The sequence below is a fragment of the Nerophis ophidion genome, linkage group LG04, assembly GCF_033978795.1.
Source record: "Nerophis ophidion isolate RoL-2023_Sa linkage group LG04, RoL_Noph_v1.0, whole genome shotgun sequence".
Lineage (NCBI taxonomy): Eukaryota > Metazoa > Chordata > Actinopteri > Syngnathiformes > Syngnathidae > Nerophis > Nerophis ophidion.
Genome location: NC_084614.1, coordinates 53,548,545 through 53,576,468, shown reverse-complemented (window position 1 = coordinate 53,576,468; position 27,924 = coordinate 53,548,545). Strand labels below are relative to the sequence as shown.

The following is a 27,924-nucleotide window of genomic DNA, read 5'->3' as shown; positions in this document are numbered from 1 at the left end:
GCATATTCCTTTAAAACTTGTTTTGCAGGTCAAATTTAGGAATTTTAATCCAGCAGATGGCGCCATTATGAAACACAGTAATCGGACAGCGTCACTATACATGCACCACATTGTCACTGAAATAGTGTGTATGTTCTGTACTACAAGAGTTATAATGTCTTGAAAAGGAAGGTATAACAAATGGAAACAGGTGAACTAAAACAGTTTTATTTGCAAAAAAGATACCAGTTAATACATTAAATGGAGCACTGAAACAAGCCACCGTGACATTGCAAAAGACTAATAAAACAATGTTGTAAAAATTCTTCAATGGAAAAAAAGGGATAAGTGGAATATAAAAAGGGGGCTGCAAGGAAGGTATTTATTTACACCGATGAAGTGCCTCTACAAAACAAAGCGTGTTTTAAGGTTATATTTGAGAAAACAAGGTTACAAAGTGGTTAAAAAAAAAAAGAGCATACTTTGGGATTTATTTAAGCAAAAGCAGCAGTAGTAAAAAAAAAAAAGGCACCATGTCAGCCATTCAATATGGTGGTGGCCATCTGCACAAGACATGTTTCAGATGTATATGCTGAAGAAACAAAGCGGGAGGAAAAGCGAATGCGAGGGAATAAACAATTTTGGTGGGCGAGTACTTGTGCGACGGCGCCCTCTTTTGGACACCGGTTGCAATGATATATAGAGATAAACTGGGAAGAGCGCTGTATTTTTGTGCCGCCAAAAGCCACATGGATTTGAAACACCAAAAAAGATTTGCAAAAATAAAAATGGATTTGTAATAAATATGAATTTCAAAAACCAAAAGTCTTGCAAATTTTTGTTCGGGTTACAACCAAATTTTAATTTGGTGGGTTGTTTAAAAAAATTATTTGAAATTATAAAAAATATTTGAGTTTGTAAATTATTTTTTCGGTCACGTTGAAGTTGAGTCGTAACAAAAAAAAAAAAAAAAAAAAAAAAAAAAAAAAAAAAGATTTGCAACCAAAAATATACTTGCAATATAAAAAAGTCCTATAAAAGTGCTAGGGACGGCGTGGCGCAGTGGGAGAGTGGCCGTGCGCAACCCGAGGGTCACTGGTTCAAATCCCACCTGGAACCAACCTCGTCACGTCCGTTGTGTCCTGAGCAAGACACTTCACCCTTGCTCCTGATAGGTGCTGGTTGGCGCCTTGCATGGCAGCTCCCTCCATCAGTGTGTGAATGTGTGTGTGAATGGGTAAATGTGGAAGTAGTGTCAAAGCGCTTTGAGTACCTTGAAGGTAGAAAAGCGCTATACAAGTACAACCCATTTATTTATTTATTTATACTTTGAGACTACTTTTGATTAATTTCAAATCCATTTTATAGTTGCAAATCTTTTGGGTATGACTACTGTAATTGTGAGGGTCTTTAAAAAAAAAAATCAAAGCAAACTGCAGCTAAATACTTTTAGTTATGACCATCAAATTTGCGAGTGCCAAAACTTGATTTTTTTTAACCGACTCTTGAACAAAAAAAAAAAAATGTAACACCAAAAGTATTTTTGGAACAAAATATGCAACAGAAAACCAACCAAAAATAATTTGCACCGAAACCTGTTTGAAAATATTTTTCTATTTCAAATACATTTTTTGTAATTGTAAATCTTTTCTGGTGGCATAAACACATTTGCATCCAAACAATGACAGCAGACGGGCTGTTACATGATGGCAATGAAGCTTGTCGACAGTAAGGACGCAGCACTTTTTACGACAAATTGCGAGGACGTTTCTTCACCATCCTTCCATCTAGATGCATAGATGCTCGATTGAAAAGCTGCTACCCAAGCAGCACAAATTGTGGTCACGCTTTGTAATCGTGGTATTCTACTGTATGCTGACATTCAAAGTGCCCGCAGCAGTTTGTGCTTCAGTGTCATCCAATTCAAAGTCTCAGGCTGGATGGCCTGCAAAACCTGAAAAAAACTCTTCACTAGAATATTTTGGGGGGGAAAACCCAACATTCACTTTAATGTTTTTAAAAAGAGCTGCACACGAAACATTGGAAAGAGTAAAAAAAAAATCAAAAATAGACTTAAATATAAATTAAACTTTATCAAATATTAAAAGCCAGGCGACTCATAAACAGGACATGCATCAAGTAATCCTCCCTCCTATGGAATATTTTCAAATAAATCCCTTTTATAAATCCTGCAACACTTTAGCTTTGCAACCTTTATCATTTCATCTAGGATTTGTTAATTTGAAAATAACTGCTGTGTACTGATTGGCCCAATAAAGAGTTGAACTTTGGTCATTCTTATGCACCGTTAGGTCCTTCAAATCAGCTTTTCTGATGCACCTAAAGCCTTAAAATGATGTCTCATGCACAACACCAACCATATATAGCCTGTTACTGTTTTGAGCCAATGAAGATAATCTTTATCACCATATTCAATTTAGGAGTTGCCTTTTCCACACTTTGTCCCCCCTCAGACAACGTTATGGAAGCACAGCAATGGCGAGCGGAAAACCAGGAGGATATGAGAACTGTACACAGTATTTACAGCAAAGTTAGGAAGGATGCACCCAGGGCAAACACACAAAGTCGTAAAAAAGAGCTTACATATTTGTCACCTAATATCACCCATTTGCTGCTTGGAATCATGTAGTGTAAAAAGAGTGCGTCCAATAACTCAAGTGATTTTTTTTTGTTTTTTTGTTTTTTTAAACAGTGTGACAGCTTTGTGATGAATGTTTTGGTGATTTAAAAAAAGGAGGGAAATACAATGTTTAGTGTTTTCAAGCAGCAAAAGGCATCAGTGCATTGCCTCAACCTCAAGATGGCGCTCTTAGGAGGATGTGGAAAGCCAGACTAAGGAGAGTCTACATAGACTCCCCGACAGAATCGTCATCATCCAGTGATAAGGGCAGGTACAGATCCTGGAAACATTTAGATAGCATCTCAGCATAAGTAGGTATTAAGAGGATGTGTGTGAGTACCTTTTGTTTGTCGTTGAGCCCAGGACTGGTTGGAGTGGATGTGGGGGAGTGTTTGGAGACAGGGGTGGAAATCTGGCTGCTGGAGCCCGTCCCATTGGCTGAGAGGACGAGAGGAGGAAGACGGTAAAAAGTAACGTAAGGGCGGGGCATATGGATGTCATAATATATCATATTCAGTTGCAGATGACTTGATGGTTCGATTAGTCTTTCGCACTTATACCCAGGTCATACGACCGATTTGCACGTCAGGACCAAGTACGATGTACTAAAAATGTATTCTTCCTCAATACTGCGCAACGTAAAGCAACATGGTTGGTGTTTCACTAGCCCAGTGGTGTCAAAGGTCCGGATCTGGCCTGCGAATGAATGATTTTTGGCCCCCGGGAAAATATTTAATTATTATTACAACCGGCCCGCAGGCCACAGCTGCCTGCTGCTGTTTGGCATGGACCAGTACTCCATCAGTGTTGGCGCTAGGTATTTTCGAAATAGGGTTTCCAGGGACCCCATCAAGTCATAAAAATGGGGTCCCACAGTAAATTCTTCGGGTTCCACTTTTTTGTAACCGTTTTGAAAACAAATGATAAATGCATGCATTATCCCGTTATCTCAAATTTGATATTGTTATGGAAAAAGGTCATTAACGTTAATTCATAAAGAAAAAGGAATTTTATTTATGCATATGTAAATGTATTCAATTACAAACATTCATTCACTTTCTTTCCTTCATGGATCTAAACATTACCGCTGCCGGTATTTTTTTTCTATATTTTTATTGTAACATTTTCAGAATGTCTTTGTTCTATTTCTTGGCAAAGTAAGACAAAACTATCTGAAGTTGATTTTATTTTTTTTAGTTTTAATGCCATGATTTTAATAGTCCGGCCCACGTGTGCTCAGATTTTCCTCCATACGGCCCCTGAGATAAAATGAGTTTGACACCCCTGCTGTAGCCCCATTTGGTCGTCAATATGAAGGTTTGATTTTAGGGAAATCCTTACAAATTTAACACCTCGAAGCTCCAAATGTCAGTTACTGAAAATAAGCGGCGCACATCTAAATAAACATGAACGTGGGCAGACCCAAAACAAGTTTATGTTAAACTGCACTTGTTTGGTCCTCCCAATGCTAGGATTCAGATTGTGTGTTTACATCTAAAGAGCAACAGAAGGCTTTACAAGGGCTTCTTTCTTTTGTCAACATGCACTAAAAAGAGCCAGGTGGCCACTAAGTCTATTAAAAACACAACTTGAATAAAGCTTCATTGTTGATACAGCATGCAAGCTTCATGGAACCACTTAATGACAGTATTGTCTCCTAGACGTGTCATTCAGAAGAAGCAGATGCCAAAAACCATGCAAACGCTGTTATGCCAGCGGCAAGTGCAGCTAAAATTCCCCTTTAGGTATAACTTTCGATTTCTTAAAGAATTTACACTCCATGGAAAATCTAATCCAGCATGAAGATATTTGAGACACTGAGGTTACAGTTTACATACACAATCCAACTAATGTAATTCTAAACAGCTGGGCTGACATCTGCACGGCATTCCCACTCAATGCTAATCAATAAACCAATCAAAGCAGCTAAAAAGGACGGAACACCCAAACCCTAACTCGACACCCTTCTATTGTGTGGAATTGTCATCCACCCTGCAGGGGATTGAACATGTACACCTGCTCTGTGGCTTGCAGTCACACAGCCACTGTGATTTCACAGCAAAGATGAAATTAGCATCATGTTGGGAAAAATGCCAGAAATTGTTACAGCTGGTGTTTTTCCTTCAACGATTCAAGCAGCTGCCTGCAGGAGATGATAAAGTGTTTGTTAAATATCAGTCAAACGGCATGAGGCTGTTTTCACGCCACTGTTCTTTTTGCCTGAATTATGGGATGTCATTTTGTAACATTATCTTTGTCCATTTAAACTAGTACCTTATTCATACAACGGTTTCAGCTAAACAAAGTCAATGGTACACAATTACTACACTAACGCACACCTTTGTTTTCGCCCTCAAGTCCTCCTGAATTTATAAACATTAAAAAACATTGGAGAAAATAAAAAATATTGATCAAATCACTCTGGTACAGTGGTTCTCAAGCTTATCTCACCAGGTACCACCACAGAAAAAACTTGGCTCTACAAGTACCACCATAATGACCAACATTAAAATACAATAGCATAGTAGGCCTAAGTACTCATTAAAATCAAGGCTGAGGTTTTATTGAACAAGTATATTTAACATTTTTGGCCACTGTAAGATTAAACACATTGAAAAGTAAAACGGTTTGGATATAGAAAATAAAAACACTGCTTTAATCAAGTGATTATTTGGGGCAAGACTAGTGGATCGCTCGTGCTACTAGTGATACACATACCACAGTTTGAGAATATCTGCTCTATTAATTAGATAGTGATACTATCCTTGTTAACACCAATGTATGGCTGGATAAGCTCTCTTACAAGTGTACTGACTGACAATGCTGACACACCAACCGTTATGGTATTCTTTCTCTAGACTATTTTTGTTGATTTTGTAGTAATATTTTCTACATACCGCTGAACGTGGTTACATCTAGACTGCTTAAAATTCACTTAACACTTCTTGGTGTTTGAAGCTAGCGTATCGTTTAGCTTAGCCATTAGCACATTTGCTGCTGGCCTGCTGCAGTTGTGTAACATTTAGCATTGAACTCCAGCGATAATACATGGATACTAAGAAATGCAGTTTGTCGCAACGGAGAGGATTAATTTAATGGACTGGCACCACACTGCATAGCAATACAAAGCTTGTTAGCGGGAGACTAAAAATAAATGGTGTCAGCCAAAGGGCACCGGCGTTTATGATTAGCATTAAAAAGCATTAATTGGCAGTCACATACTTTTTCATAAAAAATCGGATGATACTGATCAATGACTGATTGCTCGGCACATCCCTAATATGAAAATATTAAAAATTAATTTTGTTAAGAAAAAAAAAAAGCTTACTTGATTCAGCAGGAGACTTGCAGCGTTGAAAAGATAAAGGACTCTTGATTGAACCACGCAGTACTTTGTTGGGAGTCTTCATCACTCTGCACTCTGCAATGACAAAACACAAGCACGTGTTAACTAAATATTTGAATAACTAGACTGGCACAGTGATGACAGACGACCTGTGGAAACAGTTTGTTTGGAAGTCAAGGGTTCAGTTCTAAACTCATGTTATTGGTGTGGAGTAAACATGCCAAGGTTTTTTGGGGTGCTGGGAAGCAGAAAATACACAAAATCCAAAATAGGTTACGTGACTAAACAGCAGAAAATAGGTTTGACGGCATATGTTCAGGGTTTATTTTTGAACAAAGCTTTTCAGTGTTTTGCAAAAATGTGGTTAAATGATACAGTATTGCTCAGGGCTACTGGTCGCCTAGCAACCTGACCCATGAAGCATAGCCTGTGCTGAGCATGCTTTCGTTCAATAACAGGCGGATAAAGAATCACAAAAAAGTGATTCAAAGATTGGCACTTTTTTTGCTAGCAGAAACTCTACATTAAAAAAATCCTGCCTAGTTGCTAATTACTGTACACGTCCTACATTAATCTAAAGCATTTCTCTCCATCTTAATGTTCCTCCAGTTCACAGCTCAGAACTGCATCATACTAAAGAGGTGCACCTGCTAAAGTGAGCATTATGATCTTCGTAAAAAAAAAAAAAAGGACCATTTTTGATACAGCTACTTATACTGGGAGGTGGTTTGCTTCGGAAAACAACAAAAAAGGGATTTTAGAGACTAAGAGGATTGTTTTATCATTTCTGTGCAGTATCAGTAGTGACGCATCAGCTATGGCCTCAACCTGTCACCGGGCAGATTAATGGTTTCTTCTTCTACCTTTTCTTATTCCCGCTGGCGCCCGCAGATAAGACTCCCTCCTGTCTGTCTCCTTATTAGCCTCTTTCTGACACCTCATCTTTTCCTTACATTAAGACGCAAAGAGCTATATATGGAATAATCATATTTAGCTACAAAAAAAACACAAAGATGCATTCATACAACCACTGCAAACCACAATCCTAAAAATATTTAATACCATTAAAACTGAGCGTAATACATTTTACTGCAAATAAATAAGGTACCATTCTCATCCAGAGAGAAGTCATCTTGTGCATAGCGGAATTTTTCAGGTCCACATGCAATGAAGACGTCATCTTCTCCAAAGAAATCTTGAAGGCAAGTAACCTGTGTGGGTAAGAAAAACAATATCAATAAAAATATTAAAACCAAGCACCTATCCACATTTGGATTATCCTAATTGTAATTTATTTTCCACTCATCTTTAAATGCCTTTGAATTACATGGTGTTTTCAGCATATATTCCAAGCCAGCGTGTCACCACTTGAACGCAGAATGTTGTGCAGTGTTACACTTTTGTCGCAATGTTGAATGATTCAACTTTACAGTCCCCAGCAGCTGTTGAATCAATGTGATGCATACAGTGGACAATGTCTGCAGCCATTCCTTCTACTACACCTTCTTTGTAAAAAGGCTTTGTTAGCAACTTAAACATATTCACACGCAAAAAATATGTTTCTCCTTTGTTTTTAATCCATATCATTCAATTAAAAAACAAATCGTAAACAGTTTACCAGACGGAGGTGACTGGGATTAGCGGCCCACTAGATGTAGGACTTTGCTTTCAAATGTTTATTTAGGGACCAAATGTCCCTTTGGGACAGAGGACCCTATTGAATTTCTAGCATTTTATTCTTTCTTTCTTTCTTTATTATTATTATTCCACAGCTTTGAGCTATAATTTGACCCCCTTAACATGCTTCAAAACTCACCAAATTTGACACACACATCAGGACTGGCAAACATTGCGATTCAATCAAAAAACAACCCCAAAACTAAAAATTGCGCTCTAACACCCCCTAGGAAGAAAACACACACAGAACTGCCTGTAACTTCCAGTAGGAACGTCATAGCAACATGAAACAAAAACCTCTATGTAGGTCTCACTTAGACCTAGATTTCATACACTGACATCCTTCAGCAAAAATCAACAGGAAGTTTGCAATTCCCCCTTCAAAACAAGAGTGTTGTAAAAACACTCACCTTTGCCTCTTTGAGCTGAAATTTGACCCCCTTGACATGCTTCAAAACTCACCGAACTGGCCACACATTAGGACTGGCGAAAATTGCGATCTAATCAAAAAACCTAACCCCAAAACTAAAATTTAACTTGGACATGACATACTAGACTCACTTGTATACTAAAACCTTTACTATCAGTAATTGTCAACATTTGCTGTCTTACAGATTAATGAAGAGTTCCGAAGGTTCACTACTGTTCCACTGGAATCAACATCTATGTCCCAGTTGGACAGGTACACTCCAAAATTCCTGGACCGCTTCAGTGCAAAAGGTGGAGTGACTGGTCAGCGCATCAAGAACTTCTTGATGGAACTGATACAGTTGGGTTAAAAGTGTTTTAAATTTAAAACTGAATCTGTAATCATGCTCTAATGATGGTATCACAGATGTTCAGTAAAATTGACAACAAAATTAATGTATTATTATTCTATTAACTCTAGGGCCCAAGTGCCTCTGCAGTGATGAAGAGAGATGTGACTGAGATGCCTCATGGAGTACATGGGAGAGAGTAGACAGGAGCTCATCTCTGACTACTGTGTTAGTATTGTTTAAAATCAGGTTTGGATCAGTCTGCTGTACAGGTCTGATGTATAATACATGTGTGTACAACTTTTTCTCTGTAATAATCCATCCATCCATCTTCTAACGCTTATCCGGGCTTAGGTCGCGGAGGCAGCAGCCAAAGAAGTCCCGTCCATCGCTGCTTGCAGCTTTAATTTATATTTACTATAGAGCAATAGCTCAGTTATGAAGTTAACGTATATCAACAAATGTTTTAGGTCATTTGCTCAGTGGGTGTCCGACAACCTATATAGTTTGCCATTCAAAACAGCCTTGTGGGCGTTAAGGTAGCAAAGGAACAATGTTGGTACTAGGGATGTACCGATCGATCACCATCAACAATTTTCTTGTGAAAAATATGTGAGCACCCATCCATCCATTTTCTAACGCTTGTCCCTTACAGGGTCGGGGGGGTCCTGGAGCGTCTCAGCTGCATTTGGGCGGAATGGCGGGGTAGATCCCGGAAAAGTCCCATTGTTGAACAAAGCAGATCGCCTCAGACACTATTTTTATAGTCCACTGGCTGACAAGCGGTTAGCAGCTAAGTATGTCTCCATACACAGCGTGAAACCGCTCCTTTAAGTTAATCACCTCCATTACGGAAAAAAACTACATTTCTTCATATCATCACTGGAGGACGAGGCTAGCCATGTTACACACCAAAAAAAATGCCAATAACCAAGCTAACTGCTGAACTAAGTTTAAATGCCACAAGAAATAAGTGCTTGGTATAGTTTAGGAAGTGTAAATAGAACCACGTTACAGCTGAAAGCAAGAAGATGAACAGGAAATTAACAATTGGACTAATAAGTCTCGAGAAGATAATATATCAATTGATGTGTCAGCATTGTCAGTCAGTACATGACACCAAAGAAGGCGGATTGATCCGTAAAGTGGTGGCGTTGATACCAAAAGGTAGGATATGATTGATGGCTATATACATTTTTAGCTTCACAAATATTTTTGCTTATTCTAATTTATATTAAAAGTCAAAAATTCCCTGAACACAGGAAAACCAAATGATTTAAATTAATAATAGTTTGTGTTTAGGGCACGTCCAACCGGTAAGAGGCCACGGGGAAGACCCAAGACATGTTGGGAAGACTATGTCTCCTTGCTGGCCTGGGAACGCCTCGAGATCCCCCGGGAAGAGCTGAACGAAGTCTGGGCTTCCCTGCTTAGGCTGCTGCCCCCGCGACCCGACCTTGGATAAGCAGAAGAAGATGGATGGATAGTTTGTCGAGTACTGACTTTGTTTTGCTCAAAATATATGTAATAAAATACAAGGAGTTAGCTTATATATTGTGTTGCTATTGTTAAATTGTCGATGGAACTCAACATATTTTTTTCTGAAATTTAGAAGTAATACATGTGATCGGTATTAGAAACACCAATTGGAACATCCCTAGCCAGTGCGTGTCCTGGGTTGTCACAGAATTTTTTGTTAGTTTATTTCAGCAGTCGGTTAGCAATATTTAAAGTTCGACTGTGGCCAATATGTTTATAGAAAAATGTTTCCAAATATTTTTTTCAGTTTAATTAAAAAAGATATACACGTTTAAAAATTAAATACAAAAATATTGCCAGCACGGTTTTTAAAAATAGAATAAAAATTTTAATACAAAATGTTCATACATCCAAGTTTTGGTTTAAAACTGTTCATGCTGAAACTCTTACATGAGTATAAATTAATCTGAGAAATCTCTTTGATTCGAATCTCAAACTAATTCTGCATCGGTTTAGCAAATTGCTATTGGAATAAAAATACGGACCTAAGAGTTCTGTAGTTTTTTTGGTATGCAACTTACTCCAGCCACTATTAGAACTCATAAAGACGCCACTGTGACTACATGTTTGAAATAAAACGCCACACAAGTTGACGTTGTAGACGCAACAAATCCACAACATGGACATGTGGCATGATGGACGACCCTGTAGTGTCACATTTGGTATAGCGGCACATTTGGTGATACGCATCCAAACTATGAGCTGAAGATAATTTGGGAAGGTCCCACCCAGCAGCTGTCTTGGCCAACAAGTTACAAGTGTGTGGTGGTGACTTAGTGGCGTGGCATCCAACAGCTGTACACTTTGGTCCATCATGGAAACCAGAATAAAACCCTGGCCTGTTTGATCCACTTAAGACAGTGCTTTGACTCCAGGGATCAAATGTTAATTAGCTAGCCACAGCTAATTTGCAGAACGTGTAAGGTGGTTTTATTAGGACTACAAGCAAGAGCCGGAAATTGCTGCGTGGCAAGAAGAGCAATACACCTTTTATCATAAAATGGAAGCACACATTTCCCTCCAGAGAGCAGCCACTGGAGGAGAAATGGGCCAGGAAGGATGGCTAAGACTTGGCTGTTTAAAGGCCTACTGAAATGAGATTTTCTTATTCAAACAGGGATAGCAGGTCCATTCTATGTGTCATACTTGATCATTTGGCGAGATTGCCACATTTTTACTAAAAAGGATTTAGTAGAGAACATATACAAAGTTCGCAACTTTTGGTCGCAAATAAAAAAGCCTTGCCTTTACCGGAAGTCGCTGACGATGTGCGCGTGAGGTTAGTGGTTGTAGGGCTGTTCACATCTTCACATTGTTTACAATATGAGCCACCAGCAGTAAGAGCAATTCGGACCAAGAAAGCGACAATTTCCCCATTAATTTGAGCGAGGATGAAAGATTTGTGGATGAGGATTATTGATAGTGAAGGACTAGAAATGTTTTTTTTTTTTAAAGTTTAAAAACAAAAACAAAAAACAGGCGAGGGCAAGTGAGAGCAATTCAGATGTTTTTAGACATTTACTAGGATATTTCTGGAAAATCCCTTATCTGCTATTGTGTTGCTAGTGTTTTAGTGAGATTAAATAGTACCTGAAGTCGGAGGGGTGTGGCCACGGGTGTCTTGACGCCAGAGTCTGAGAGAAGTCACGCAGCTGCATTGACGGCGCAAGCTCCGCTGATCTCCGGTAAGAGGCGACTTTATACCACAATTTTCTCACCGAAAACTGCCGGTAGACATGTACTCGGGATCCATGTTCGCTTGACCACTCTAAAGCTTCACCTCCGGGAATTTTAAACAAGGAAACACCGGCTGTGTTTGTGTGGCTACTTTGACTTCATTATTAATTGAACAAATTGCAAAAGGTTCAGCAACACAGATGTCCAGAATACTGTGTAATTATGCGATTAAAGCAGACTACTTATAGCTTGGATCGGGCTGGAAAATAATGTCCGCTACAACCCGAGACGTCAAACGCACGAGTCATATCACGACGTTTTCAACATGAGACTTGGCGGGAAATTTAAAATTGCTAGTTAGTAAACTAAAAAGGCCGTATTGGCATGTGTTGCAATGTTAAGATTTCATCATTGATATATAAACTATCAGACGGCGTGGTCGGTAGTAGTGGGTTTCAGTAGGCCTTTAAATAGCCTTAAGAGCAGAGCTCATTAAAGAGATCAAGTGGGTATCCTAAAGACTGCCTCTTTAAGCTCTCAGCAGGAATACGCTGGTAAAATGAAAACTGCCCCGCCATTGGTGGGGTCTCATCTATTTAGTGACCTACCCACTATAAGTAGTGAAGTGAATTATATGTGCAGTCAAATGATTATTTAAAAAATTGGATTAATCCTATTTGATTAAACAAGGTTATTACTTGCTTGAATAATTTAAATCAACTTAAAAAAAAGCCCTTAATATTTTTGACAAATACAATGGTATTGTCAGACCATTTATAAAAATGTTTTACTTTAATGTACATCATGTATTTGCTTAACATGTGCCAACAGTTTTATCCAAGGACCAGCAGGTTTTATTTTAGAGTGAAATTTGCCACCAGCGACAAGTCGAGTCTCCTCGCGCATCTTTGCACTGACTTATGCATTGATCTGATTACTGACGGTCAGTGCCTGACCCTTTAAGAAACTGCCCCACCTTTTGGGTAACAATCCATGGTTCAGGGAAGGGATTTATGATAAAGATGTGTGATTAAACTGATTATACATAAATATGCATACATACATACATGATAAATGCTGTATTTTTTGTGATCACATTAACACATTTTTGACAGCTCTAAAAAATCTAAATGTGTAACAATATCAATAAAAATGTGGTTTAAAAAAAGGGAACTGTACAGAGCCAAAAGAAAATTCTCAAAAAAGTCAAAATAAGGACACTATTGGGGAAAAAAAAAAATCCTCATCTTCATTCAGTTAGAAATAATACACAACTATCTTAAATCATAGCCATGCTTCCGTTTGTGTACTGGTGATGGGTTGAGTCATCAAGTTATTGTTTTCATGTCCGTAAAGCACTTTGTGTCACATTTGTTTTTGAAATAAGTGTTTGATTGTTGCATTTGATGATGGCAGAAAATAGAGTTGGACACTAAATTGATTACAATTTTTTGACTCTGGAGAAAATTGTATCTCCAGGGCCAACCCATGGCATAAACACTAAGCCGGGTTTTTTTGAGCCATAACCAAAGCTGTTAAGGAATCAACTCCAAGTTTTCTCAAATTGTACTTCCTGTGAGCATGTCAAAAGTCAAAAAAGTATTGAAAAGTAGCTGCAGGATGAAGAAGGTGACTCAGTAAAGAACATCTACAAAGACAAAAATAAGCTGCGTTTATCTGCATGACAACAACCTTCTTAAGCAAAGCACTTAGAATAATCCCATTTGCCACCAGGGATCGTATACAGTAAATTGCACATTATCCAGTTGCTCTTTACAAATCATCTTATATAGTGTAATGATCATATGAATAATGCATCCACTGTGTATAGGTCTGGCAGCTGTCTACAGTTGCAGCAATTGTGGAAAACATTTTTGCTTGCTCCTAATATGCCAAGAGTTGCTTTGAAACATGACATGGAAAACCAGCTTGGAAAGTATCTTTCCACGTGGAAAAAGGTCAAATAAACTTAACCCTGTGGCGATCAGGCAGATAACATGAAACCACGCCACACAATCAGCAGACCTTGTTTTTTATTTAATAGTGTGCAGATTTGATGGTTTATATATTGAGAAGGTTCCTTAGAGAACCCCCATCACACTTTAAACCATCCAGCCCATCCCCTAATCTCTGCCTCACCAGCTGTCAAGGGCCGCATGACCTTCCAAAAATGACAACTGAATTATTCAGCCCAACTGACCGGTGACTGCGACTGGCTGATGGGGGTCAAATTGTAGCCAAGTAAGGATAAGAAAGGGGGGGGAAAGACATTTTCGGCATTTAAAGTTAAGTAGAAAGTAGGATCCTATCTATGTAAAGTTAGGTGCCCATTCGATTGCCCGTCTTCAGGACATGCTTTAGATACATTACAATGTACATTTGACGTTATATACTTACATGCAAAGTTTAGATTTTCTTTGCCACACCCAAATGACAAACCACAGAAAAGGTCACTGGCACTGAATTATAACTCCTAATATTGTCATTAGTGGCCCTGCATCAAAAATCCAAAATAAGAATTTGTCAGGGCAATGAGTAATGAAATGCATGTTACAAAAGGTGTGGTTTGATTTTATTGTAAAATTGCGAATATTACCAGGTCATGTTACTAGGATTGTTAATCGGCCATTCCACTAAAATAAGTGCAAATTCATGCCTAGGAAACAATGCATAATAGCATGATCAAATTAACTGGAAAATGTAATTAAGAATAGCTTCAACATGCCGGATGGCTATAATTCCCATACAATGGTACCTCAGCTGACAAGTGCCATAGAACACAAGTTTTTAGGGCTACAAGCTGTCCCTCAACATATGCTAAAGATTGCGGGCAAAAATTCAGGTCTACGAGCCTCCCCACTGCTAGTTGTCTTAGCAAATGTCAGTGAGTCCCGCATGATCCCAACAAAACATCAGGTATCTCACACGGAGTGTTCAGCCAAAGATTGATCAGATGTAAGGTTTTACTTCCAAACGTTGAAAAAAGTTATGTGCATGTTGTCTCCACAGCCTGGATATGAGGCACCCTCCCCAGGGAACAAGGTGAACTGCTGGAGGTCTCAACATTACGATTGTGGAAGTCTCGTATTTTAACACAAATTGGTTACTCGTGTCACACCAAGCTTTACATGCCTGGTGTTAAATGGTTTAAATGAATAAATACAGCTAGTTACATTTTAAAGTCGTTCTTTTCTCTCCGCGTGGAGATGTAACAAAGTATTGTTACAGAGTTTCGGCAAATATCACAGCTATATGGAGACACTTTGATCGTTTAAAAATACATCAATTTCTATACCACTTACATTACATCCTCAAAGTATGGCTAGGTTAACAAAGATAACTTAACCACGCCCAGTTGCTGGTTAAAACACTGCCATTATTTTACGGCGTAAAAAAAATTAAAAATAAAAGCAAAACAATTAAATTATTTTTTTTAAATCATAAGAGAAAAATGTGTACAAAAATATTAATATTGGCATTGAAAATATCCAGCAAAAATGTTTCAATGTTTGCATTTATTTGTTGCCAAAACTTGTTTCGCTGCCAATTCAACTTTTTCGACAATGTCTATTTTTTTGGATATGAAATCTTACTGGCAGTGTTCTGGCTTAATATACGAGCACAGTCACAGAACCAATTAAACTCATAAGCAAAAGTATTGATTTGCTAATTTTAAGATACAAACTCATTCCTGTTAGTTTCAGGTCTGTTACTCAACTAAATTATCGTCAGCTTAGTGTCCTTTTTAACAATTAAAATACTTTAGATTTGGGGGGGTGCAGAAATTTTTTTTTTTTTTTCTACCGCTTATTCCCTTTCGGGGTCGCGGGGGGCGCTGGCGCCTATCTCAGCTACAATCGGGCGGAAGGCGGGGTACACCCTGGACAAGTCGCCACCTCATCGCAGGGCCAACACAGATAGACAGACAACACTCACACTCACACTCACACTCACACACTAGGGCCAATTTAGTGTTGCCAATCAACCTATCCCCAGGTGCATGTCTTTGGAAGTGGGAGAAATTAAGATTTGAAATGCAAAAAGGGAAAGTTTGAGAGAGCTCCAACAAGCAAAGACGAGATTTTGGTGGAACGACCTTTGTATTGGATTTCTTTAAAAAAAAAAAAAAAAAATTACAAAAATGAATCAATTATAGAACAGCAGGAGCAGTTTGGGAGTAAATTGATACGTTTCAAGCATGTTTTACAAATTACACTGTGGAACAGCATGTTTACCCTTATGCAACTCAAAATGTTCGAAAAGTAGGAAAAACCTGACTTGATTCAATCCTACTGCTTCTCCATCATGCCTCAGCAAATACTGATGGTTTACGTCCTGTGTAAACTGTTGAACTTGGTCTTCAAGTGCCATTAAAAGCTAAAATAGCACTATTTAGCCTGGCAACTGATGTGAGTAATGTAGGCTAAGGTGTTTATGCACTCAGACTGATACCAAACAAAGTATGTTTGGTCACACTGTCCAAGACCAGCGTCAAATAGGGCAACATCAATAGGGCAACATATACAGTACAAGTAGATATGTTTAAAACACTTGGACAAGAGAAGCAATTAAGTCAAATGCATAAAAACTCCAAAAGTGGTACCTCGGTTTTGATTTAGTTTCATAAAACAATGTAAAATAGATTAATAAAATAAACTATTTTTACTTTCATTAAATAAATAAATAAATGATAAATGGGTTGTACTTGTATAGCGCTTTTCTACCTTCAAGGTACTCAAAGCGCTTTGACACTACTTCCACATTTACCCATTCACACACACATTCACACACTGATGGAGGGAGCTGCCATGCAAGGCGCCAACCAGCACCCATCAGGAGCAAGGGTGAAGTGTCTTGCTCAGGACACAACGGACGTGACGAGGTTGGTTCTAGGTGGGATTTGAACCAGTGACCCTCGGGTTGCGCACGGCCACTCTCCCACTGCGCCACGCCGTCCCTTAAAAAGCCTCAGTCTGCGCCCTACGAAGTTTCAAGGAAACCTGCATCATTCTGCTCACGATAAACTTAAACAATCCAAAGAAAATGGGGACATAAAATAAGGGTGGTCGGGGCTCATAAATGGTGCAGGTCGATGTATCTCAAATGGAATTCATTCTTGGTGACCTGCGTGTGACTTGGTGCATCAGCGAGTTAACAATCAGCTCTCATTTGAAGCAGCAGATGAATTGAGTCAGGCAGCGATATATCTGCAGAGTCATGGGGGCCAGCTGGTGTCTGATCTTTTCAAACCCTCCCCTCCCTTAACATCTAGGAAGCAGGCCTGACGGATGCTGGCCTGTGCATCATTAAATTGTGCTTCCCCCTCTGTTCCCCCTTAAGTCATGTTCACCAGTTGATGCAGTAACGACAGCAGTGAGGATACATGAGGACCACACCCTATATAAACCCACCATGTATGGGGGGGCTGGAGGGAATTACACGTTTATGTGATATAATAAAATAGGAAAAGCTGGTATAGGTAAAAAAAAAAAAAAAAAAAAAAAAAAAAAGGCACGGAATATTCCACTGTTACAAGCTGAAGCAGTGTCGGCAAAGCTTATCACCATGACAACAGCTTCTGCGTTGTCAAGAGCAAGCAGAACCCCGCAATCCCTTTATCAGGTGTATTTAATCAAAATGACCTGAACACATGTATCCATCTTATATCCTGCACATCATTTTCCATAAATATCATTGAAAGCAAATCGGAAATCTTTTGTTCGCATGACCTTCTGTCTTGTGTAAAGCTTCCCTCACGCCTCCATTGCTGCTCTACTGAGGCTCTTATGCAGAATAATTTGGAGAGAGAAAAAATGGCTGGTATTCAAAGCAGGGTCAAACTGATGGACACTCAAAGTGCTGCAGAGAAAATAGCACCCTGACGAGCCCTCGCAAATACCACTCGGCATTTATTAAATGAAAGTGTTCAACAAGAACCATCCAGACACAGGATTTAATACAAAAAAGGTCTGCAGGCGGTTAGATAAGGATTGATTTAATGTTCTTGTTAAAAGCAAATCAAAAAGACACACTTTAAGGTAATGGGAAATAATTAACCCCCCATGCAGCAAACAAAATTGTGATCGCAACAGACTAAGGGCGGAAAATTACTCCTGAATCCATCGGCCCCACCCTTCTAAATGGAGTGAAAAGCAGCAATGTTTGAGGGGAAAATGGGAGCAATTTTCTCAAAGTGAGGACAGGGTGTCTCATGTTGGTGCTGCATTTAGAAAAAAGCGGTGAAGCAGAGGTGTAACCCTGCATTACTATAAAAAAAAAAAAAAAAAAAAAAAAAAAATGTCTTGCTTTAAAACAAAATGACTGAGCCAAGCAATCAATACCAATGAAGGAACGCACATGTTAAAAATAAAAATAGATTTGGCGTTTAAGCCAAATTCAGAATCCATTGTAAACTTTCACGCCCACTACACAGGATGTGGGATCCGACAGACTGGTCCGCACAAGCTGGGCTTCGTCTTTGTGCTTAGGATGTGGTCTCCTAGCAACCAGACCTAGCAGCTATCGCAATGCAATGGTAGGAAGGAGGAGGACAGATCGGCAGAGTCAGGGAGGGGCAGGCACTGCATCAATAACGCCTCTACCAGATCACCTCCAACACGCCGCTGCTACAATGTACCACTACCGCCACGCACAAAAAAGAGAAATTGTGCAGGCTCTGCATTTTAATGAACATGCAGGCATCCCATTAATCACATGCAATCATTAGGATAAACAATTAATCCCTCCAATGATGAATGCACATTTTATTGGGATGCGTGCTGAAATATCTTTACTCCACAATTTATAATTAATAAAAAAACAGAAATTTGCAGAATCCTATTACAAATTACAGAATGATTTCACATCTGCTCTGCAACAGTCCAAAACCTGGGGGCTTAAGAGAGGACTCCCATGTGAAAATGCATTGAAATCAAAATCAATAGACAGTACCTTTCCTTAGCAAGCAATGCTTTATACAGAGACGAAACATGCTTTTTTACATCTTACGCTGATTTGAGAACTAATTTGATAATCAGTAGAATGGAATTTTGAAAGATTGTACATTACAGAAATGGAAAACCTCTTTGGTGCGAGGAAAAGGTCCGCGTAAAAAATACTTGGCCAATTAAGCGGATTTTGATTTAAAAAAAATAAATTAAAAAAAACATGCGGCAAACAGTTCATTAAGGAATCAGACGCGCATTTCAAAGCAATAAAAGTGTCACTTGTTAAATGTTTAAGGTTTTGCACCTTTGTCAAAGTTTAACGGGTAATGTGTTTTTTTCTACATTTACATCTTGTGGTTTAAACGTGTAAAGGTTTGAAGGCGGGCTTGTTAACGTACCTCCACTTTGAGTCTTCTTGCCCCCAGCCATGTTGAGCGTTTTAGCACTTCTATAGTGATGCTACTGACGGATTTAGTTTGAACTACCGTATTTCCTTGAATTGCCGCCGGGGCGCTAATTAATTTAAAACCTCTTCTCACCCCTGCGCTTACCAAAGGCATGCGGTAAAAATAAGCATGCGCTAATTATTTTAAAACCTCTTCTCACTCCGGTACTTACCAAAGGCTAGCAGTAACAATTTGAGTGTGATGTAAGCTTGGACCTTAAATCCTACTGAATAGCTCTTAATCTTCTTCCCTTTATGAGATTTCAAATTACCGGTATTGAAATCAGCCTCCTCCATTTTGAAAATGACAGGGGAAGTGTCACTTGTGATATCACGAGTTTGACCAAGCGGTAATACTAAGCATGCGCTAATTATTTTGCGAAACAAGTTTGACCCGGCAGTAATTCAAGGTACTATATGCCCTGCGGCAATTCAAGGAAATACGGTTTACACTACTTTGTATTTAAAAATGCCAACAGCATGTGCGAGAGTCTCTTCCAGAGCAACAGGATAGTAAAAAAAAATTGCTTATTGACTACAGCGTCAGACTACAATGCAAAGCACTTTGAGTAATTTTATACCGTATGGGGATATCCTCTGACATTACGCTTTGAAAAATCGTCACAAATCCTAAATGTCTCGTTTAGGTAAAGTATGACGGAAGACTCCACGGTTTGTTTTCAAACCTTCGGGACTTATACAGATCCCAAATACACAAACATACCAAAAAGGTAATACAATTTGGTTTTGCACAATAAGGCCCTTTTAAGACACATTTGACCAATAATTTTACTTTTTACACTTGCATGATTATTAGGAATGGTGACAGATTGACAATGGAACAGAATTTAAGGTTCAACTAAATTCATACATCATCTTTTTGATGTTGATCGTCATCCTAGATGGTGTTCAACCTTGACTGTAGTGCTTCATTACCACAAGAGCTGTGTGCAGGCTTTGAGGACATTCAGTCACTCACGCATCTATCTATCCATGAAGATCAGAGGGCAACAGAAGCAAAAATGCATTATTAAATCATTATCGGTGGTTTCATTGGTCTGGGCCTTCAAAGTGGTCATGTAGGGTAGAGGACAAAGTATTGTGTTCCATGACGCAAAGGTCAATACAATTACTGGTATCTTTTATTGCTTTTAGTTTGATCACCTGCCTTGTGGTTATTACAGTTCTTTTGTTGTTGGATTTTGTAAAAGATCTAGAGTCCTGCAAAGTTTGGTTTTCCATTCTCTATAAAAGGATCAAACCTTGCATTTTATGTGCACGTGTACATGCTAGATTTGTCCCCATACTATCTTTTCAGATGGTATGAATATTGAACCCATTATCCATCTCAGGTTTGGTACATATTGAAAAGATTATGAATTATAATCCCAACATTTGTTTGCATAACAACTCACCATCCCCTTTGTATTGATACGTAAACATTGCCAAAAATGTTCGCCACGGTTTTCCCATATTGTACGAACGAACATTGCACCACACAAACATGTTGGTGGCTCAATCTTTGTACTTTTATCAAGTACAATGGGCCAGCATTAAGATAAAGAAGGTGAGAAACAATAACTCAAGAAATAACTCAGAAAAAAATACAGGAGGCGTCAATGTGGCCCTTCTCTTAACTCTAAGCTAATCTTCATAACAATAAAAAAAAGGTAAAATTAAAAACGGGTAAATGTTAATTTATCCAAATGTTCCCACAGAGAGACATTTGGTTTAGCAATTATCTTGTCTCCTAATTGTTATAACCTTGCGCTGCTGCTCACGAGCAAGTAGCTACTAGCGAAGCTCTCTTGGTGCCCCATGTGTGTAAGCGAGTGGTCCCGCCTCCGCCTGCCTCGAGAAAGGTTGTGGATGACTGACAATAAGTGTTCACCCTTTAATTTTACTATTGAGTATCAGACTCAGGTGATGAGACTGATGCAGAATGAACCTTTTGCACCCTGATTGGAAGCGAGAGACAAAAACAGTGTTCATTTTAATTCATCCTGCAATTGATTTATTGCTCCAGTCCTATTCATATATTTTGAATCGTTTAAAACCTTATACAATTTGTTTTGTCTGTAACAGATTATTGGTATTACATTATGGCTTTGTATAATTTGGTCTGACATACAGAAACTGATTAACGAAAACTGTGGGACCACCTTATAGTCAAACTGGCAAATATAAACATTGCGGATGAAAGCGTAAATGCCAAACATTTATTGTTGGGTTGGCAGTTTATAAAATGATGCACAGTGTGGATTGACTGCAACCAAAAATTGCGGCCAAATCTTGCAGTGGTGTTAACTGTACTGCAACATATGAAGTGTTAAATATTTTGGGTCTATTACTAGTATTGGATATCAATGTGCAAGTGTAACCAAATGAAGTGCCCAAGTTAAATTTATGTACAGCTCTCAAAAACAAACATGTGACCATCCAAACTACAAATGCAATGACATACCTGCTTCCCATCCAGTGTGTAGATCTTTTTAACCGCTCCGCTTTCCAGCTTAATGGCCTCTGTGATGTCAGTGAGCACCTGTTCAAAGGAATGCGCAGTCTTCTTGTTGAGCAGGACGCGCACAGCCTTGCGAGGCTTGACGCCGCTGCGCATCACCGTCACCAGTTTGGGTCGAACAAAGTCCTTGCACTCTCGGGGCTCGCTGCCGGCTTTAGCACTCAACGACTGAATGTTCCTCTGGCTGGCCGAGGCCTTCACGTTGACCGACCAGTTGGGGTTGACGTTCTTTGTGTAGTCCACCTTCTTGAAGAGGTTTTCCGAAGCGCAAACATAGCTCTCTCCTGAGATGGAAGACAAGATTTGGTTAGTGTGTTGCAAGCACATTGTAGACACCGGAGAGTCCCAGTGGTGTCCTCTCACACGCTCGGCAGAGGATTAAGTCTTTAGATCAATTTTAGAGTTCCAAGGGGGTTCCAAATCTTATTTTAGTCCAGAGACCATTACAAGAGAAATATGCAGGGCGAAGAATATTCCAAGGTAAAAAAACTATTATACTTGCTGAAACCTGCCATATGTGCAACCCTTGCTTTTCAAAAGATGGGAAAGGTTAAAAATGCATATAGTAAATCAGTATAATGCAGTAATATTCTACACCACTGCAAAATCTGTGTATTGTTTTAGTAAAATCACAATTCCTGATAGTTCTTATTGGTTTAGCTACTGTACTGTAATGAATGCCTCCAAGTCCTAAATCTACTTTACAAAACTGTATATGCTCTACATAATCTCCCTTTTTCTCTTCGTAACCATCATCCTTCAGCAGCTAGTTGTAAAATGCAGAGGGGGGCCAGTGGAAACAAAGGGCAGCAGGGGGAAGAGTGACAGTGGGCGAGAGGGACAATTTGGAATCTTAGGCAACAATTAGTCCAAGTGTGGCGAGATTACAGCAAAGACAAAAAGCAGGATTATACAGTGCCCAGGAAATTGAGCAATTAATTATATACACCCCACAAGAAGAGAAAAATACTCCACAGCTTAGTGTGCTGCCTGTCTTCTTAACTGCACTTGTCACGTAATTAAATTCTTACCAGGGTAGGAATCATTTTGGTTCCAACTGGAAATATACAGTTATAAATAATTAAGCCAAAGTTATAAATGTAAACTTGATTTTAACCTCAGCAATGTCCTAATTTTTTTGACATTTAAGAAAAAATGTTGAATTGCTACAAAGTGCTAAGTAATGTCAACTGCTCAAAATTGTACTTTAAGACTTTAAATATGACTCAAAAGTAAAAAGTAGTCATCCAAATAATTACGAGTATTCAGTGAAAAAACTACTCAAGTGGAGTAACTGGTGAGTAAGTTTATGTAGTGGCTTTTTTTTTATTTAAAAGACCTAACTACATGTACAACAATATATGTACATTTTACAGTCAGTTATGACGTAATTGTGCCAATGTTGGCAATTACACAGCTAAAACACAAATCTACAACTTATCGCAATAGGTTTTTAGTTGGAAGTGGAATTCTTGTGGACTGAAACATGAACACTTCTGACAATTTTTTTTCCTAGCTTGTAAGTAAACACCTAACAAGTGAGTCGCCTCTTTCGATGTCCTGTCACTTTTTACAGTGTGACGTACGAGTGCGGTGATGTGCCGGAGCGCCAGGCTCTATTTCATTGGTGAAATGGAGTCAAACGTCAGTCGGATTGGTGAAACAGAGTTATGGGACAGTGCCCGCTGGAATATTTATTTTAAAAGGCCAAAACAATGCATCTGTAGATCTTCGGAAATTTACAAAGTAACTGAAAGACATACAAATGCAATACTTAAATACAATCCGACAAAAAAGAAAACCAAAAATTAATAAAAGCAGCATCAATATTTACTAGTTCAATGTTTTTAATCCAAAAATGTAAATAAAAAATATATTTAAATGATTCTTGAAAATTAGGAATGTATTTAGAAAAAAAATAAACATAAATAGCGATTTGGATCTAAATCGATTTGAGCACCCCTGCCATTTTGCCAAGTAAACTTTGAACAAAAACTAAATAAATTAGCCTGAAATAGACTGATTCATATTGAGTAGCTCCATGGGTATACTATCTTATTACAAGTTTATTTTGAGAGTTACAACAAGCAAATGGCACTGATTTGGTGGGCTGCCCAGTATAAATCAAGTCTGAAAAAGGCAATCTGATCATTTTTAAACACCTTGTCTTGTGTAAATCACACCAAAGAGTTTATTCAACAGTCTGATTGTTTGAACTGGGAGTAACAAAAACAGAAAAAAGGACTGCAGAATTTAAAGTATGCCATTAAAAGTAACCAAGAATGTACAATTACATACTTTAACTTCATTGAACAATGACAAATAGTTATTTGCTCAGACAGACTAATACGCTATTATCCTGTTGCAAATAGATTTGGATTACTTCACCACACCACAATACTTTGTTACTTTGTTTGTACACTTTTCCCCAGTTAAGAAAGAAAAGCTTACCCTCCTCAAGTTCATCAAGGGCTGAGACCCTGTTTGTGCCATCAATGGAGAAGATGAAGCGGACGCCCTGAGGCAGGTTGATGTGGTCGGACAGCGAGCGAGTCAGGTCGGCCAGCAGAGAGTCGAAGGTGCGAAACCGGTCATTGGCCACAGCGTACACGATGCCCTTAAAGTAGCGGTCGCCATTGCGGTAGAAGCGCACCTTTTTAGCCTTCTTCTCGTTGGACAGGGCTTGCAGGGTGCGTGTACGGTAGAAGCTGCAGTGGGCGCTGTGGGTCGGGCTGGGGAGTCCGTTCATGCGGCCGCCCCGTGCTGTACGGGACGCCTTGTCTCGCTCGTCAAAGTGCCCGAAGTCAAGCTCCATAATTACTGACTGGTGATGCTTGTGACGGATGAGTGGAGAAGGGGTGGGAACAGCTCCGGAATCTACAAACATAGGAAAAGTATGTGGCAATCAAAACAAATTTTTTTTTTTTTAAACTGATGTTGCAAGTATACACATTTAATTAAACAAAGTGTGGTTATAAAACAGTCACATAGAAATGTGTTGGTACAGTAAAGGTTAGCTAGCTCTCTATTCACACTTCTGTTACTCAGACAGTAACCTCCTCAGCACCCCTAGTGGTGAGGATTAAATATACAAGCTTTACAGTTATAAAGTTAAACCCACATCACAACAATTTGACAACATCTAGTCTGCCAAAAAAAACTCAACCGTTTGATGTCCATTGTCAAAAAAACGGAAATGTACAAGAAAAAAACACCAACACCAATTCATTGCAATAAAGTTTACTGTATGGGATTTTTTATTTTATTTTTTATTCAAAGTAGCGTACAGAACAATCTATTTAGCATTTCCTTGAATTGTAACTAAATTCATGCAATTTGGGTCACCATTTAAGGGCTGACAGTAGGTCGAAACCGTTGACAACCACAAGTTTTGATATCACTATTTATATAGATGATAGCTATTAGGATTTACTGTTACAAACTATCGTGCCAAGCCAAATTTAAATTTACAGCCCAACCAGCGAGGAGTCTATCAAAATGGTTGCTTAATGCTCAATGTTTTACTGTGTTTGACCACCATTTTGGATGACGTGGGTGTGAAAGAAAGGTTCAGACAATGTGAATACTTTGTTTGACAGTGTGTACTCTCAGTAAACTCTGAGTGGACGTCCCAAAAGAGCGCGACATGCATATAAATGAGATTCAATGCATCCAGCCTCTTCAGGATAAATGCAAATAAGTATCCATCAAACAATAACCAAACTGTGCTTTGTGATATCCTGGGTTTGTGGAGGACCATCTTCATGTTGATCAGGCTTGAACAAGTATGCTTGAAGAACTTCAAAGCATGCATGGCTGGCATACATTGATTTGCAATCCACAATATGATAGCACTATGTGGACACAAGTATTGGGACACCGACCAACGCAAGGAACTGAAAATGAAAGCTATTACAGACGACTCATACATGGCTCACAGTTACTGCAGTGTGGAGTTCAGAATTAAGTGATTCTTCCACACCAAACCCATCCTATTATGCATGCCCTTGTGGGCCTTGCCTGGAACAGAAGAGGGTATTTACCCCAACAAACAAAATTGTCAGCATATGAAAATGTTAAAAATAAGAATGCGGTTGGAAATAGGTCTAATCCAGTGGTGTCCAAAGTGTGGCCTTGGGCCATTTTTTGTCCGCAGCTTTAATTTTAACGGCCCCTGTGGAACACCAAATAAATGTAATGCTAACCAATGCGCACTCACTCATGAACACGTAACGGCACTGTCTGAAAGTAGTTTGTCTTTACAATTACGTACAGTAGATGGCATCGTAACTCTGCTACTTGTCACACCTGGTCTGCCAGAGAATAGGATGTAGCAGGAGGGATCAGTGTTGGCAACTAAACTATATATTTAGAGAATTCAAATGCAACCTGACATTTTTTTCATTTCCAATCCTTTCCCAATATCTAAATTTGTTTTGTCAATGCATCATTTTACTGTTTGCATCCAATTTAGTTTTGGCATAGAGTTGGTGCCGCTTACCAAACTATGCCCATACACAGTGCAGAACAGTTACTAATTCTCGCCTCCATGGCAGCAAATGAACTTCATTTCTTACCCCTATCGCTGGAGGAATAGCTTAACATGCAACACCATGAGCAAGAAGCTATGATAAGTGCTAAGCTACCTTAAATGTCTTATTTTATAGATATTATACCCATATCTGCAACCATGTTACAGAGTAAACAGCTAGCACTTGTGGAATCTTTTTAAACAAACACCATGGTGCCGAAAAATTGAAATGTCCGTACTTTGAATTGTGTTAGAATCGGAACCAGATACTGAATTGGATCGTTCAAATTCCTAAAATTTGTGACAAAGCTAGCAACTTTTTTTGTTGGTCGCATTGGACACATTTGGAGATTAACATGAAAGCATGTATCAAAAGAAAACACTCGCAGGATTCTTGACATTTGTACTACTAAACATGTTTCATGCACAGCTTTTTGCACACGGGAGCCAATTATGCAAATTAGACAATATGTCATTTTACACCCCCTCCAGAGATAGATTGCTGTTCTGTAGGACACAATTACAAAAAGCTCACACGCAGGCTGTTTTTTAATTTTTTTTTCCAAATACACATGAAATGTCAAAACGGCCACGGTGTCCTTTTTCAGGATGCGGCCGTCGGTGGAAAAAGTTTGGACACCCAGGTCTTATCACTGCTGCGTTTAAAAAGTCCACTGCAGGCTACTACCGACTTTGAACTTACTACTTTATCGAAACTGCAAACCTTTGATCACATGACAGTTTGCATAGGACATCAAAGAATATATTATTCAGTTCAAATGGTAAAATAAATCAAAGACAGGATAACCATGGATAAAAAGAGGATGATTCCATGAATGTTGTCTGTCTTTCTGTGTTGGTCCTGCCATGAGGTGGTAACTTGTCCAGGGTGTACGCCGCCTTCCACCCATATGCAACTGAGATAGGCTCCAGCAACCCCTCAACCCCGAGAGGGACAAGCAGTAGAAAATGTATAGACAGACTGTTTATGAGCTTGTCTCACAGTTCAAACTCTTCATTTTGGGTCTTAAAGCAAAGACCATTGCAGTGACGGTCACAGTGACATCCATTAATAAAGATTGCTTAGCAGCTTTTATGAGCCGCATGCTGACAAGGGTGGGGACCAGGGGCTCCTCAGCTGACAAAGAGCAGGTTTTTAAGCCAATCTGCTGCTTTTTTTTTTTTTAAAGTGACCCATCCTTCCTCTGCAGAGTATTAACTGGAAGGACGTCTATTGTCTACTTTACTGCATTCAGAATGACATCACTACCATGTGCATGCTTGCTGGAGGAGCACATTCTTACTAGCCCAAAAAGTGCATCTTAATTGGCAAAACACTTATTAATTCACACCTTGACCGAAAATTACAATATAGTGACATCACTTAACCAGGATCAAAAGACTGGCTTGATCATTTTTGGCTCACATTGAGGCAGTACATCACGTACTGCCTCAAACTAAAAACTATCTTTTATATAAGGAATACAAAGAAGCCTAAATTGAATGAACGACACATTAAAAAGGGGTACGACACAGGGCACCAGCTGGTGCCAATTTACTTTAATTACTGTCTTAAAAATCAGCTCAATCACACACACACAAGTTAAAACAAGTCTAATCATCTCCTGTAAAGCCTAAAAACTATCTTAAGCAGACTCCCAAACCTAACCTCTTACTTCGAATGTGCCCATAATCCCACCCAGACGCGGACTCACCTGCGTGGCTGCTAGCACCAGTGAAGGGAGCGCATGCAGGGGGAGTGTGTGAAGGAGTGTGTCGGAGTGTGTGTGTCGAAGAAAAGATCCACGCCGCCTCTCAGCTCCCTTTGTCTGCCAGCCGCTGCCTGCCTGCCTCATCGGGGTA

The 27,924-nt window shown here is 39.1% G+C and overlaps 1 protein-coding gene across 1 annotated transcript; it reads right to left on the bottom strand.

Moving 5' to 3' along the window:
• Positions 1 to 191: 191 nt before the first annotated feature.
• Positions 192 to 27,924, bottom strand: LOC133551536 (neuronal migration protein doublecortin-like). The gene is made up of 7 exons (XM_061898343.1): positions 27,777 to 27,924; positions 23,982 to 24,407; positions 21,474 to 21,814; positions 7,075 to 7,177; positions 5,949 to 6,041; positions 2,961 to 3,058; positions 192 to 2,900 (listed from the first exon to the last, which is right to left on the bottom strand). Exons 2-7 carry the CDS (start codon positions 24,343 to 24,345, stop codon positions 2,844 to 2,846), a joined length of 1,056 nt encoding a protein of 351 aa, XP_061754327.1. The 5' UTR covers positions 24,346 to 24,407; positions 27,777 to 27,924; the 3' UTR covers positions 192 to 2,843.